We start from the raw sequence: 14,525 nt of genomic DNA, 5'->3' as shown, positions 1-14,525 counted from the left end.
CCGGACTTGTTTTTTGAGCTTTCTGCTTAGTGGCCATTCAGGTATTACGTTAGCATCGATGGGGTGGGGGGTTTCCAATTTGCTGACTTTTGGTGACGGGGTGGGGGGAGGGGGGTGTTTGCATGATGCTTGCGTCATCAACCACCCTTTATAAAGATATGAAATATTCATAATGGCATCTTATTCGGTGCGACAAAAACGGGAAAAAATCCTTTCACAGTTATTAGGCACCTGAACTAACATTCTACCTATTGATAAATCCCTAACAGAGCAACATTTCTAAATGTTTCACGGATTCTTCAAGTGCTCTGGAAATGTTTCCGGGCCTCTTAAGTGCTCTGGAACTGTGCACGCATCACTCAAGTGATCCGTAATTATGCCACGGATCACTTAAGTAATCTGGAAAATGTTCCGCGAGTAACTTGAGTGATGTAGAACCGCACTGGGGGACACTTAATTGCTCTAAAACCGTGCCACATGTCACTCAAGGGATCTCTAAATGTGCCGCGGATCGTTTAAGTGTTCTGTAACTGTGTCGGAGGTTACTTAAGTGATCTTTGAATGTGAAAGTAATCTTTGAGGCCTACTTCAGTGATATGAAAATGTGCCCCGGGCCACTTAAATGCTCTGGAATTGTGGCATGGGTCATTTAAGCTATTTGTAAATGTGCCGCTTAGTTCATTTTTAGAAGATTAGGTTTGAGAGGGACAAGAATCATCAGATAACCTTCAGGGCCATATTTGGTCCGCTGGTAAAGGGTTTACCATATATGGCTTAAAGGGTGGGTCGCAATGAATTTCTTAAAGAGAAATTTTGAGGTCTTACCCTTCAAATAGCATTGAAATTAACAGAAATCGATTATAATAACATATAAAGATATTTTCTTTCGAAATTTCAATTTTTCAAAAATATTTTTTGCATTAAAAAAAAATTGTTTTTTCTGGGGGGGAGGGAAGGTGCATGAGCCCCTATTGCCCCCCTCTCCCGCGTACATTTATGATCCCACCAATATGCGGTAGGGGGTAGTGATAACGAAATTTTGCTGAGAAGGGGGAGGGGTTAGAGTTTTGTTGACTTTTACTGACACGGGGGGGGTCAAAAATGGCTAAAAATTTGCTTACGTAATACTCCAACGGCCCCTTATCCCCTCCCCATGGCCATCTTATCATGTGTCAGGCTGGATCAGGTATCACCCTTAGACTGGAATCTTTCGCGGGCCCCCAAGCCAGATTTTTCATGGGGGGGGAAGGCTTCTACAGTTAATTTATAGTGTGAAAAATGATAAGAATGGTCCTGGGCCCCCGGGCTGGAGCCCTGTCAGCCCCACCCTCACGATTTTCCCAACAATACCTAGCAAAAAAACATTTTTTTAAATTAGTTTTTTTCACGTTTCATCTCGGATTTGGCGGACAGAAATCATTTTATTTGATTTTTTAAAGTCAAAGTAAACTTTTGTCACCCATTTACTTCGGATTTAGCGCCCCTCTAACGGTGCGGCCGCAATGGGTCGCATGGCCTAAGAACCACTCCTGTACTCTATCACAAAGGGGAAGTGTGCATTCTGCTACCCTCACCTAGTATTTTCCATAGAACGGTCAAACGAAGACAAAGGAAAAATTCGGCCTCTCAGTTGTCCGGTCCGTGGAGCACCAAAAACACTTTTGAAATAGATGCATCAGTAAAAATCAGCTTCGTGTAACGCATCATCTTTAAAGGGCAAGTGCACGGGTGATGATGGCTCACCAATAAGTGCTCTTTTGAGGACCAAGTTATCTAGCATTATTAAGAACGATAAAATAATACTAGATTAAAAAGCAGACAAATCTACTTAAAAGCGGGACGTATGGTCATGAACATTCTTCACGCTGAACAATGGTGTGTGGTTATCTTCTAGAAAAAAAAGCAGGGTTATTTTGAGGTCCCCTAGACACGGAAGCTCCGTCAGCTTCCCTTCAGGAGCAGCACATGAGGCTTCGCACACGGATGGCAGGTAAGCTCCAGCCGCCCCTGCTGACGATGGCCCCATCATAAATTTATAAAAAATGTAATTATAAAAAAACCAAAATGCAATGAAAATCGTCTCGGGCAGCCGGCAGGGACGTGCAACCTTATCATCCCGCACATCATAGAGCGGGGGCCCCCAGGCAGTGCCGTCTTAACGCATGTGGCCCACCCGGTCAAAGCCCGGGAGCCTCAAGAGAAGAGGGGCCTCAGCAAAATGAGAAGTAATTAATTTTTCGAGAATTTGTCAATTACGGCCTCAGAAAAATCACTTAGCTCGGGCCCATGCTGCTCTTAAGACGGCCCTGGCCCTAGGCTGAAACCTCTGGTGGGCCCCAGGCAAGACTTTTCACGTGCCCCTTTATACTTAATCTATAGCGTGAAAAACAAAAAAAATGATGCGAATAGTCCCGGGTCAGCCCCGCCCTTGGGGGCCATGAGCTTCGCACCAGGGCCGTAATTTCAACTTTTCCGGGGGGGGGGCAAAAAACATATACTCAATGTAGGTGTATATATACACACACCATTTCTAGTGTATTTTCTAAAGCCGAGCCAAGGGGGGCGGGATAACGGCTAATATTTGGTCATGGCTGAAAAAGAAGTTAAGAGCGGGACAGAAAAGAAGAGAAGAAGAAAAAGAAGGAGAGAGAGAGAGAGAACGAGTTGTTCTAAAGCAGTGGTTCCCAACGTAGGTGTTAACGCCCTCTGGGGGACGATGGAATGTTCCAGGGGGGCGGTAGAAGCTATAACATAGAATCCTATGGGTTGGATTGCGGGGCGATGGGAGAAAAAAAAATTCTGAAGAAGAGAGCGGTGAGACAAAAAAGGTTGGGAAACTGTGTTCTGAAGCAGCGGTTCTCAACCACCTTTTTTGACTCGCGGAGCCCTTTTTAGTAAAAACATTATGAGGCGGAGCCTCGTAAGCCCATTTCTTAATTATTAATCAAAGTTACTGATTCATTTTTACTATTTGAAAATATTTATATATATTATTACTGTTTTTTTTTATTTTCCTCAAGTGGCCGTGGAGCCCCTGGAGAGTGCACAAGGAGCCCTAACGGCTCCGCAGAGGATCGGTTGAGAACCGCTGTATCTAAAGCACAGTTTCCCAACCTCTTTTGTCCCATCGCTCCGTTCTTCACATATTTTTTTTGTCTCATCGTCCCCTAATGCAATCTAACGCATAGGATAGTATGTTGAGCCAGGTTTTCCTAGGAGCAGGTTTTCTGTGTCGCACGCAGCGTGATCCGCCCAACTTGACACGCCGTCCACTCACCCAATACGAAAATCAGTATGACTGTTTTCCTACAGAGCGCAGTGCGGCTCACGACAGCGCTTTACGTCGGGCGTTATTGGCGGGAGTGCGCCGCGCGTTGCACCGATCTCTCCTTCATTTTTGTTGTGTTTTCTTTCCCTTGCCTTCAAACCGTAGCATTCAGACGACAGAGTAGCCACCCTGAGCTGATGCGCCACGGTAGGAAAACACAAACGCGTAGCGTGATTATGTAACACGTTTCTTCCGAAGCGAAATGATCCAGTTCGGTTCACGAGGTGCAAGAAGCCTATTTCTAGGAAAACCCGGCTTTAGAACTGTAGCTTCAACCGCCCGCCCCCTGGAACATTCCATCGCCCTCCAGGGGAATGTTAACGCACACGTTGGGAATCATGGTTCCAAAGCAACTATTCTACATCATTCGAATAACTTTAATTGTGCTCGTCAGGGAGCAGCACAAACAGGAGACAGGCGGGAACCTCGATGCAGAATTAGTTCACCATAGTTGGCAACGGTAAATGTTTGTTTGCAAACATTTCAGCAGTCTTGGCAGCTTGAAAGTCCGACCGAAAGTGGTCGCGGCGATGCTTTATTACTTGTAGTCGCTCGAACACAAGGTAATTTGTCCGCGATGGGGAGCAAGAACTACGTGGATTGCGACGAGGTGGAGCCGGGACTGTTCCTGGGAAACATAAACGCTGCGACGGACGTGGATTTCTTGAAGCAGCGCGGCATCACCCACGTCGTGACCGCCTACATCTATCCCGTGGTGACGTACGACAAGGTGACCACGATGTTCATCGAAGTCGAAGATTCCTTCGAGGCCAACATCGTCGAACACTTCGAAGAGGCCTGCGCCTTCATCGAGAACGCTCAACGCGTCGGAGCTTGTTTGGTTCATTGGTAAGTGCGTAAGTCCCTCCCTTGGAGCTAATTGCGATTGGAGCACAGGGCCGTCTTAAGAGCATCGTGGGCTTCCGGGCCAAGTGGTTTCCTTTGAGGCCCTGCCAGGTTAATTCTAGAAAATTTCAACCAAATCTCATTTATGTGGGGGGGGGGGGGGCTCTCCTCTTCAGGTGCCTAGGTGGACCCATGCGTTAAAGACGCCACTGTTGGAGCATGCACGGGTCCATATATAGTGGCCTTTATAGTATTACGTCAGCAGACTTTCAGCAATATTTGACTCCCCCCCCCCCTGCCCAATTCTCAGTAATGTTTCGTCAGCTCTGTGTCCTCCCTCCTTACTCACTTTGGGATCAGACACGAGACATCGCTCGGTATAATTTTTGAACCCCTAACTTAACGGGGTTGAATTTTGAAAAATTCATTGTCAGTGAGTCTCTACATTACTATATGAAAATGCTGACCAAATTTCATATTTATGGCTTCAGCCGTTTCGGCTCGGCATTATTTCTCCATATGACCCCCCCCCCCATCTTTATTGAACCCACTTAGGGGTCAAATTTCGAAAAACCACTTCTCAGTTAGTCGATGAATATAAAATGTCGATGTCATGAAATAAAAGTACTGATCAAATTTCATGAATAATAACTTTGAACCCCCCCTTAGGGATTGGATTTTGAAAAACCTCTGCTTAGTTAGACTTATGACCAAATTTCACGAATTTCAGCTAGCTCGGCATGATTTCAATGTTAACTTCAGACCCCACCCCCCTCTATGACACGTTAGAAGTGAAATTTCAAAATATCCCCGTTCTTACTTAGTCTTTACATCATGAAACAAAAGTTTGTGAATGCAGCTTCAGAGGTTTCGGCTTGGTGTGATTTCTTTATGTTATTTTTTTCGTTCCCCCTTATGGCTATGATAGGGGTCGAATTTCAAAAACTCCATCTGAGTTTGATATTTATAGCATATGCTGTTTTGGCTCGGCCATGATAAATCCATCAGGACATGTTATTTTACACATGTCCATTATGGGGATCACATATCCCCAAGAGATTCTTACAATCTGCCCGGGGACTTTGTGTTAGGGTTAGTCAATATCCATGCTCAAACCAGGATTCGAACCCAGACCTGCACAGTGAGAAGCTAGCTCCCTAACCACTCGACTGTCAGGCGGCAATTGATTTTATATATATAATCAATGTCTGTTATGATCATATCCCCCAACGTATTGGTCACTCACACAATTGACGCTGGGACCTCCCCCAGCGTCAAAGACGGAGCCGACTGATCTAATATATGTGGGTATATATGAACAAATATGCGGAGTGGAGATCGTAAAGAAATTTTGGATGCGAAATTTCTTTATCCCAGTTTCCTCCAACATATTCCTGCTTTTTAATTGCTGCATTGTCCAAAGTTGACCATCAGTGATGGAACCCAAGCTGAATCTAGTTTCGATGAAAGAAAGATGATTCCGTGCATGTTCAACAGTTGACTGAAACATTCGAACAAACAAATCTAAAATGGTTCTCCAATATGTAATAATTGATTCTCATGAAATCAAGAATGATTTTTTTATTAAGATATTTCGTTGTTTCTCGTTTCAGTTATGCCGGACAGTCTCGAAGTGCTGCCATCGTCACTGCTTACCTGATGAAGAAATATCAGCTGGGTTTCACGGAAGCGCTAGCCAGACTCAGACAGAAAAGATATCATGCTTAGTATGTAGCTCGAACTTGTTATGTCGTCTGGTGCTAGTCGTCCACTAGAAGCTACTAGGAGTGAAAACAAGTCAAGTGTGTAAGACAAAACCGTTATAGCACTCGTACTTGTACAACAACTTGGTTTTTGTACCTAGTAGTTTCCAATGGACAACCAGCCTAAAAGCGAAATGTATGTTTGAATCAGAACACATTCAGGCATCTTCCAAAATTTCACTTTTATCTCTCTCTCTCTGGCATAGATGGCAGCACTTTTAACACATAATACACGCACATATGCTTAGACAACATTTTCCTGCAAGCACCAATTCATTGCAAATTTCTTTGAAGAATTTTTACAAGGTGGAAGGGCAATTTAGGTAGTACATTTTAATTTCTCGAAATTGCACGTACACAAAATTGCGGGATAGACTTATATGGAAAATATTGTCCCACAATTTTACACCACCTGTATGGTAACTGATTAGTATTGAATCATTAGGCAACTACTGTAATAGTATATTTTCAATTGAAATCATAAATGGAAGCTAATCAGCCTAAGGCAAGGGTGCTCAACATTTGGGAGAATGCGGGCCGCTTCTTTGGTTTGAAAATATGTTGTGGGCTACTTAATTATGTCATCTGGAACAATGTTGCGGGTCACTTAAAGTGATCTGCAAATGTGCTGCGGGCCAGTTGAGTGAACTGTGCTGTGGGTCGCTCAAGTGATCTGCAAATGTGTTGCGGGCCAGTTGAGTGAACTGTGCTGTGGGTCGCTCAAGTGATCTGTAGAAAGGCAGTGAATTTAAGTGATCTGAAAAAGTGTTGCGGGTCATTTAAGTGATCTGGAAATGTACCGTGTACCACTTAATTGTACTCTAGAGCTGTATATCACTCAAATGAATTGCAAATGTGCCACGTTTAATATAAGTGATCTGTAAATGTGCCATGGTTTACTTCAGATCCTCTGCGGTGGTCATAGTGATGGACCCACATTGCGAGGTCTCAGGTTCAAACCCCACTGCCCCACGGCGATGGTCGGGTGAAGGATTTCTTTGGTTCCCAACTTTGAGCTGCAAATACGAGCCAATTTGCCTGTTAAAAAGTCTCACCACAGACAGAAACAGGCCTACAAACATTACAAATATTCAATCATTACATTTGATTCTGAAATATAGATGGCAGCACTGAAAAGTCAAGACACAACACTAGATATGTACCCAGACTGTTAGGTACACCACATACTTCTGACGCAACTCACTGGGTAGTAAATTGCCCATGGCGATAGACCTGAGTTGTGCTCAGTTTGAAAAAAAGGGTCACTTGAGTGATCTGTAAGTGTGCCGCAGGTTATACTTAAGTGATGTATTGTGTTCTAATTGGTTCATTTTTACAAAATTAGGTTTGGGAAGGGTCGCAGCCACATCAAAGAAATCTAAGGGCCACATTAGACCTGCAGGCCATGGGTTGAGCATATATGGCCTAAGGCACTAAAAGGCCTTTACTCATTGTTCGTAGCGGATTCCATGTAGCAGTATTCTAAAACATTTTCCACGTTTCTTACAGAGAGGTTGGTGGTCCGTCCTCATTGTTCATTAATCTGGCTCCTGCCACTATAAGACATGGGCAATATTGCTCCCTGGTGGTTCAGGAGAGAACTTTTATCTGTTATGAAAAGCAGTCTATATGCTTTTACATCCTCTTTATTGCTATTTTCTTTGTGGTATTTCTACTGTGGCTGAACGATCATATAAAATAACATGTGAACATGCACGCCATACCGCCATCTTAACACGTGAGTGTGCATTTGAGCACTGTCTGAGCACCCCAGCTGCATGGGAGGGAGAGGGCTGCTCCATCATAACTTTGTATAAGCTATACTACTAAACCACACATGCACTTCGTCCATATTCCTCTTTGGATCGGAACTTCTAACAAATCGGTACATGTTGGAATGTGCGTGCAAGTGTTGCGAGAACCTACCGTGAAGTTCGTTTCTGTGTAATGCTTGTTATGTGTAGTGCTACCATCGATTTCTCTAACCATGAGTGAAGTGTAATGATTGAATAATTGTACCATTATAGGCTTGTTGCTTTCTGTGGCGAGACTTAACTTCGTATAGGCTAGCAATTTGATGTGAATGGTAATTGTTTTAGGATTTTTGACGGGGCTCTGCATTTTAGTTTGCCCAAAGACCTATGATGATGCTGTTTAACACAATGCCTTTATGCATATAAACCATTTAGTTACTCAAGCAAAATGTGTAATGACAATGAAATCATGGTAAACTTCTCACGGCCGGATTCGATGGAAGCCAAAGTCCCCATGGTTGAGAAAACATAGTTTTATGAGTTTCAAATTGTTTTGCGATGTCTCTCATTTTCTTTTATTTCATTATTGATAGCCCAAACGGCAATTTCGAGCACCAGTTGAAGATTTTCGAAGAGATGGGGTGCAAGCTCAACAAGCAATATCCGAAGTACAAACTCTTCCAGATGGAACAATTATCCAATCAGATGATGATAAGTGAGTGAGTGATTGTTATTTTTCTTTTAAATATTTCGAACGATGGTATTTGTATGTTTTCATTGCTGATTTTGATTCAATGAGGATCACGGAATACATTCATAAGAATGATAGAGCAATATAGGCCTACAAGGTGGGCAAAAAGACCACAACACATTAAAAATTAATAAAAAATCAACCGATCTACAATGAAGAAAAAGAAGTTTGCACTAAAATACAGTCGGGCCTGCTTAATCGGTTATCAACAGTTCCAGCACACAATGACCAATTAAGTTAGATATCCGATTATGCAGGAAACAATTCAGTTGCCATTTTACAACGTTAGTGTAGTTTGTGTATATATAAAAAACTGATGGAGGATCAATATTAATAAAGCTTCTCGAATAAATCAGACATCAAAAATGAAATTTTTATTTAATTTACAATGATCGCAATACCTAAGATTTTTACTTTTCATTAAGAAAGCTTGCGCCCTCTACTGGCACAGCAAAGAATGAAAATAAAGTAATTAATTGTACGTATTGAAGACGGTTTGAGTACTTGGAGGCCAGCACCTTTTCTCGAATATGCATATATTTTTACCTTAACCTAGTATTCTCCATTAATTCTGCAGGTTTCATTCAATAAGAACATTATACGTATAGTGGTTGCAGGCCCATCTTAAGAGCATCATGAGCCCCGGGCCAAGATATTTTTCTGAGGCCCCACCTAACAAATGTGAAGCGATGGTGTAGTAGTATAGCAGTAAGCGATATTACTTATACCGTGTGTTAAACGATACCGCACGCCGAAGATGTAAACAAACTAGTTTCTTTTGCGTGACACATTATATAATACAAGGAAATTATGAACAGGACATTGCGAAAATAATGCTAGACTTTCACTTGGAGAATTACAAGTTAATTTTATTTATTCATGGTAATCCTTCGACACCGGCATTACACTAAACTCAATACAAATTATAATCAAACAAGAACACTCTCACCCATTCCACAAATTATACAGAAAAAGGTCACACGATAATTATTTATAGTTTGAATCACTCACCGTCATCTCAGTGTAAGATCCTAACCTGTGCCTACAGTTGAGGGATCTCGACCCTGGGTTAGGGGGGGGGAGAGAGAGAGTTAAGCAATCTTCAACCGCGCCATGTTGGTCGACTAACTCTCAGAATCTCTCCAGCAAAAAGCCTTGTGGGTTCACAAACCAAGTTGGTGAAGACTCCTCCTATTGGACGAAAGCAATCGCTTGACTTCTGTATGTGATTTTCATTGGCTCAGAGGCACAATGTCGTCTCAGGCGAGTTGTGGTTATGTTGTGTAATAAGTACTTATTTGGGTACTCAAGTGTGTTGTGGAAATCCCTGGTGAGGGAAAGATGAACACGTGTTGCTTCCCATGTATGTATTGATGTGTGGTTCGTGGTTTCTCAATGGGAAGGAGAGAGGGGGAGATTAAGTGTAGGTGCACTCGTGACAGGTGGGTCGATTCCTGGCATGTGGATTTTCTTTCCGAAATTTATTTCTGGTATCCAGTCTTTCTTATTTTGTATGAGTAAGGGAGAATGTCATTTTTCCTCTCTGTATCTGAACACAGTTCGTAAAACATAAAGGATCCTAAAATGCAGAAAACTGAGAAGGTTCACATCAGCCAATTCGATCATTTCTTAGAATGCAGCCATTTTATAATAACACAGAATCTGTGATTGAAATTTCCAGGCGTTCTGTTCTCCCAACATGGTGGCTAGTGTGGGGGGGGGGGGGAATACTGTAATTGCATTTTTCTACTATTCCACCATATAATATCGTAATCACCATAATAATGCCCTCCGTTTTGAATTTTTCCAGGAGATGTTTATGAAAGTTCAAGAAGTTTCGTTGCTAGTCCAGATACGAGTATCAGTATCGATAAGTTTAAAGGTAAGTAAATAGCGTTTTAATTTCATAGTATTTTTTCTCATTGCCATTTTACTTCATGACTTTACTTCCAATTAACAGTTTCTGGTTCACTTCCATCATTAGTATTTCTTCTTTCGTGGTCACTTGGCTTATACCATAATTTTTTTCTGATCCACAAGGATGTTAATTTAATGAGGCTTCGCCGTAGCAGCTTACACAAATACTGCAAAGTCTTGCAACTTAAAAAATCTTTCTCACTCTCTCAAAGTCATACAATGATGCCAGCTTGAACTTCTGTGAAGTATCCAAGCTTTTATGCATCAGATGAGTTTTCCCCCCTTATGCATTTCAAGCTCATAAGATACCGCAGTCAGACCGCTGTCCACAGAAAGCAGGCAAATCTTCACCATGATACTTACATAACATGAAAATTCAAGCATTTACCATCTGCAATTCATGATGTGAAAAGACAGATAGCAGCTTCAGTGGAACACAAAGTATAATTCTGAAACATAAATATGTTAGGGCCACACATCAAATTCCGGCACATTCCTTACCCACACAACACATTGTTTTGGCATCAATAAAGAGAGTTTAATTGCATTCCAACACAAAGATACCCCAGGCTTATGTAATAATGATGTAAGTTGAGCTGCAATTTTTTTCACACTGAGGATGCTCTCTTTATATTTTCTTATCTTTCCTATATGCGACTACAGCGGGTGAAAATTTTCCATAAGACATCAAAAAACCTTCAAGATTTGAAGTGCATTTAATTGAATTGGAGACAAAATAATAATTTTCAGGCAGACACAACGTAAATTTGGTTCAACATAAATCAAGGACGACTTAAATTGTGGTATTGTTGTTATGTTTTTGTCTTATCTTGGTACATTTGTATGAGGGAAATGGGATTAGCAGGTATTAATTTGGCTGAAAAAAGCTATATTTGAATAATGTTCGAACATTATGAATCTTTTTTAAAGTAAAACAACACAGATACTTACACAGTATTTTAATTACTAATTATTAAAAATTCTCCATATGTATTATTTCTTCAGCTGATCTTATTATATCACAATATTTTTGTTAAATTGTTTTCATCTGAACAGGAGATGTTTATGAAGCTGCCAAATTGTACGCAACTAGTCAAGAAACAAGTATAAGTGGCGATAGGTTCAAGTGCAAGTATTGCAGGTAAATGTTAATGCCTGAAATTTGGTTATTTAAAACCATACATTAATTGATGAAAAGAGAAGTATTTACAGGAGGGCGTAGTGGGCGGCAAATTTTAGGAATGAGTGGCTAAGAAAATTAGTGCATAATGTGGGAAGGGAGATAAAATTTTTTATGACCATGAATCTCGCTCTACCTAAAGAGCAAGAGATCAGGTCAATGAGTGACCTATATAGTTCGCAAACATGTGAAAAAACAAGAGAAAGAGGACAAGCATGTGAGTGAACAAAAGAGTGACCTAGAGCGTGCACAAAGAATTACATGAATGACCCAATGTGCAAGCATGTAAATGACAGAAAGAGTGATGCAAAGCATGTGAATGCATGTATGAGTGACCTAGAATATATTCAAGCATCTTGTGAGTGGATGAAACAGTGCGCAAACATGATGACTGAAACAGTGTGCAAGCATGTGAATAGCCAAAGTGTGTGCAAACATGTAAATAACCAAAAGAGTGACACAAAGCATTTTCAAGCATGTGAATCCCTGCCAACCCTTGTTTCCCCACCAGGGGTTGGCATTTTTAATGCAATTAGGCATAGCCTCCTTTCAGAAATGCCTACACTTTTCGAACCATGCATGGGGTTCCCCCCTGATGACGGCCCACTGCATAGGTTCTATTTCACTCTCCTAAAATTTCCTTTTTCTTAAAATAATTCCTTTTTTTTTAACACATATGTATCCCCCAATATACAGTTGGGGGGGGGGATAAGCAGGTTATAGCATAGGGCGATGAATTCGAGGAAGGAGTGATCAAGAAAATTAGACTAGAATGAGAGGTGTTACGGCAAACCGTAAATCCACCTCTCTGTCTATTGGTTGTTTTTCCCATCAATATTAAAATATTTCACAATTTTTAGAAAGAATTAATTTTTGTTTTTAACCGAATTCGGGTTCTAATCATTTGCTTCATGAAATCTTGTAATTTACAATTATGTTAAAACCTTAATTTTAAGAATTCTAAGGCGAAAATTTTGTCAATTTTGAGTCTCTTGATACATGTCCACTAAAAATGTTTTTTTTTTCCTGTCTACAGGAAGTTTTTATTTTCTGAGGCCAATATTTTCCCTCATTCCTTGCTCAGAACAGACAAGTGTGAAAAATCTGACACATGTAATGATGTGTATTTCGTTGATGTGCTGCCTTGGATGAGTGACGCTTTCAAGGACAAAGATGGTAAAGTAAGTTTCAGTATTATATATATATGTTATAGTAAATGTAGTAAATCTGGTTATTGTGCGCAATCACAGACTGTTTTGACTGTTATTATGCATCATGACATAAAAATCTAGCAATATCCATCATAACATAATAGTAAATTTATCACATCCACCTTAACATATACATCAGTAGTACATTTTTTTTTGTATAGGGTTGGGAAGAAGATAGCTTTAATGATTCATTCGCATATAGGCCACAAGGTACACAATATTGTTAGTGGGGAAGAAATATACAGTAGAACTTTGATTATTTGAACACATTGGGACCGAAGGGTGTTCAGGAAAGTGAAAAACTCGGTACATTGATTTCCAAACTAATTCGATAACACAAAGGAATAAATTTAAATTCAGACCAATGATACCCCTGCCCCCGGCCAAACCATGATAAGAACTTTTTTTTATGTCAAGAAGATGCACTCCTCCCTCTCATTAAGGCATACCCATAGGATTAAGATGAATTTGTAAGACAAAAAATAAAGATGAAAGCCAAATCTGCTCCTATTCATGCTTTTTTTTGCTTATCAATCGTTTATAACTATATAAATTATACCCGGATCCGCCCCTACTTACATCTATAGCTTATAGGAACAGTATGTACGATTGTTTAGAAGTGGATTATTTTACATTAGAGTTGGGAGATAAGTGGATTTCCAAGTTCGGGGGAAACACCAATTGTTGAGCATCATTGATTGTAGAAAACAGAAAATGAGAGTTTGGAAAGGTGTTCGGTTGACCGAGTTGTTCGGAAAATTGGTGTTCGTATAAATGAGGTCCTACTGTATTCTTATTGTATATAAATACACATTCCAATTGCTATCATAATTATAGATATTATATTAGTTTTATTTCAACGTTTCATCAATTTTTGGCTCGTCCTCTGTACCTAGAATTTTATATAATCAACTTTTGCTCTCACATTACTTCTTTTATCTTGACTCACTTGATGCGTTATTTGTTTTTAATATCTCAAATTTTTTTTCAGATTCTTTGCAAGCATTGCCACAGTAAATTGGGAACATTTGCCTGGCAAAGTGAGTATCTAAAAATTGTAAATTGAGTACTAATCTAATACACAATAATATTGAGTATTTCACATTATTCATTCGTTAGATTAGGTTAGTTCACATGTTTTCTTTTTCAATTTTCAGGGAGAAACTGCAAGTCTTGCGGAGCCTCAATGGATCCAAGTTTCGTAATCGTACCGAGTAATGTTGACCGAGAAAATTTTCCCTTGTAAATTCTAAAAAGAAAAAAAAAATACTTTGCATCATTGTTATTTATTTCATCATTTCAAAATACGTATTGACTGTTTTTTAAATGTACAATTGCTGTATTGTAGTTGTTTTGTATTGTTGTTACTGCTTTCAATTGTGTTCATTTATCGCATGACATCGATGCATGAAAATTAAAATGATGGCATGATATGTCCGGTGTTTGTTATTTCATTATGGGAAGTGAATTATTCAAATTTTCATTAACTTCATTTCCCAACTTTTCTTAATTATGATTGGTCATCATCGATTTAAGTTACGACTTTTTTCTTATATATCTTATTGATATGATTATTTTTCCTGCTGAAATTGCTCATCAATGGAAGCAAAAGAACTGAAACATCGAAACAAGAGTATTCACAGCAAAGGCAGATTTGCCGCCTATGGACTACACAAATTTTGCGACTTTCTTCCATTGTAGTCTGATTTTCTGGACCATTCATTCCTCGAATTTGCCACCCTCGGCTATAGCCCTCTTAGCAGGACCGGATTAAC

The 14,525-nt window shown here is 40.2% G+C and overlaps 1 protein-coding gene across 2 annotated transcripts; it reads left to right on the top strand.

The window, feature by feature from the left end:
* The first annotated feature begins 3,796 nt into the window (after nt 1-3,796).
* LOC149078070 (dual specificity protein phosphatase MPK-4-like) lies at nt 3,797-14,182 on the top strand. Of its 2 annotated transcripts, none has more exons than XM_089241660.1 (8): nt 3,797-4,177; nt 5,788-5,901; nt 8,285-8,406; nt 10,253-10,324; nt 11,416-11,500; nt 12,576-12,720; nt 13,742-13,790; nt 13,908-14,182. In XM_089241660.1, exons 1-8 carry the CDS (start codon nt 3,906-3,908, stop codon nt 13,994-13,996), a joined length of 948 nt encoding a protein of 315 aa, XP_089097786.1. In that variant the 5' UTR covers nt 3,797-3,905; the 3' UTR covers nt 13,997-14,182. The 2 variants fall into 2 exon arrangements, with proteins under 2 accessions (XP_089097786.1, XP_089097787.1); XM_089241661.1 differs by having other exon boundaries at nt 12,576-12,715; nt 13,908-14,038.
* The last annotated feature ends 343 nt before the right edge of the window (nt 14,183-14,525 follow it).

Source organism: Pholcus phalangioides, unplaced genomic scaffold, assembly GCF_987345545.1.
Source record: "Pholcus phalangioides strain wild (caught in Gottingen) unplaced genomic scaffold, Ppha-v1.0 ptg000014l_1, whole genome shotgun sequence".
Classification (NCBI taxonomy): domain Eukaryota; kingdom Metazoa; phylum Arthropoda; class Arachnida; order Araneae; family Pholcidae; genus Pholcus; species Pholcus phalangioides.
The sequence above is the reverse complement of the archived record's forward strand: the minus strand, read 5'-3'. Positions and strand labels throughout refer to the sequence as shown.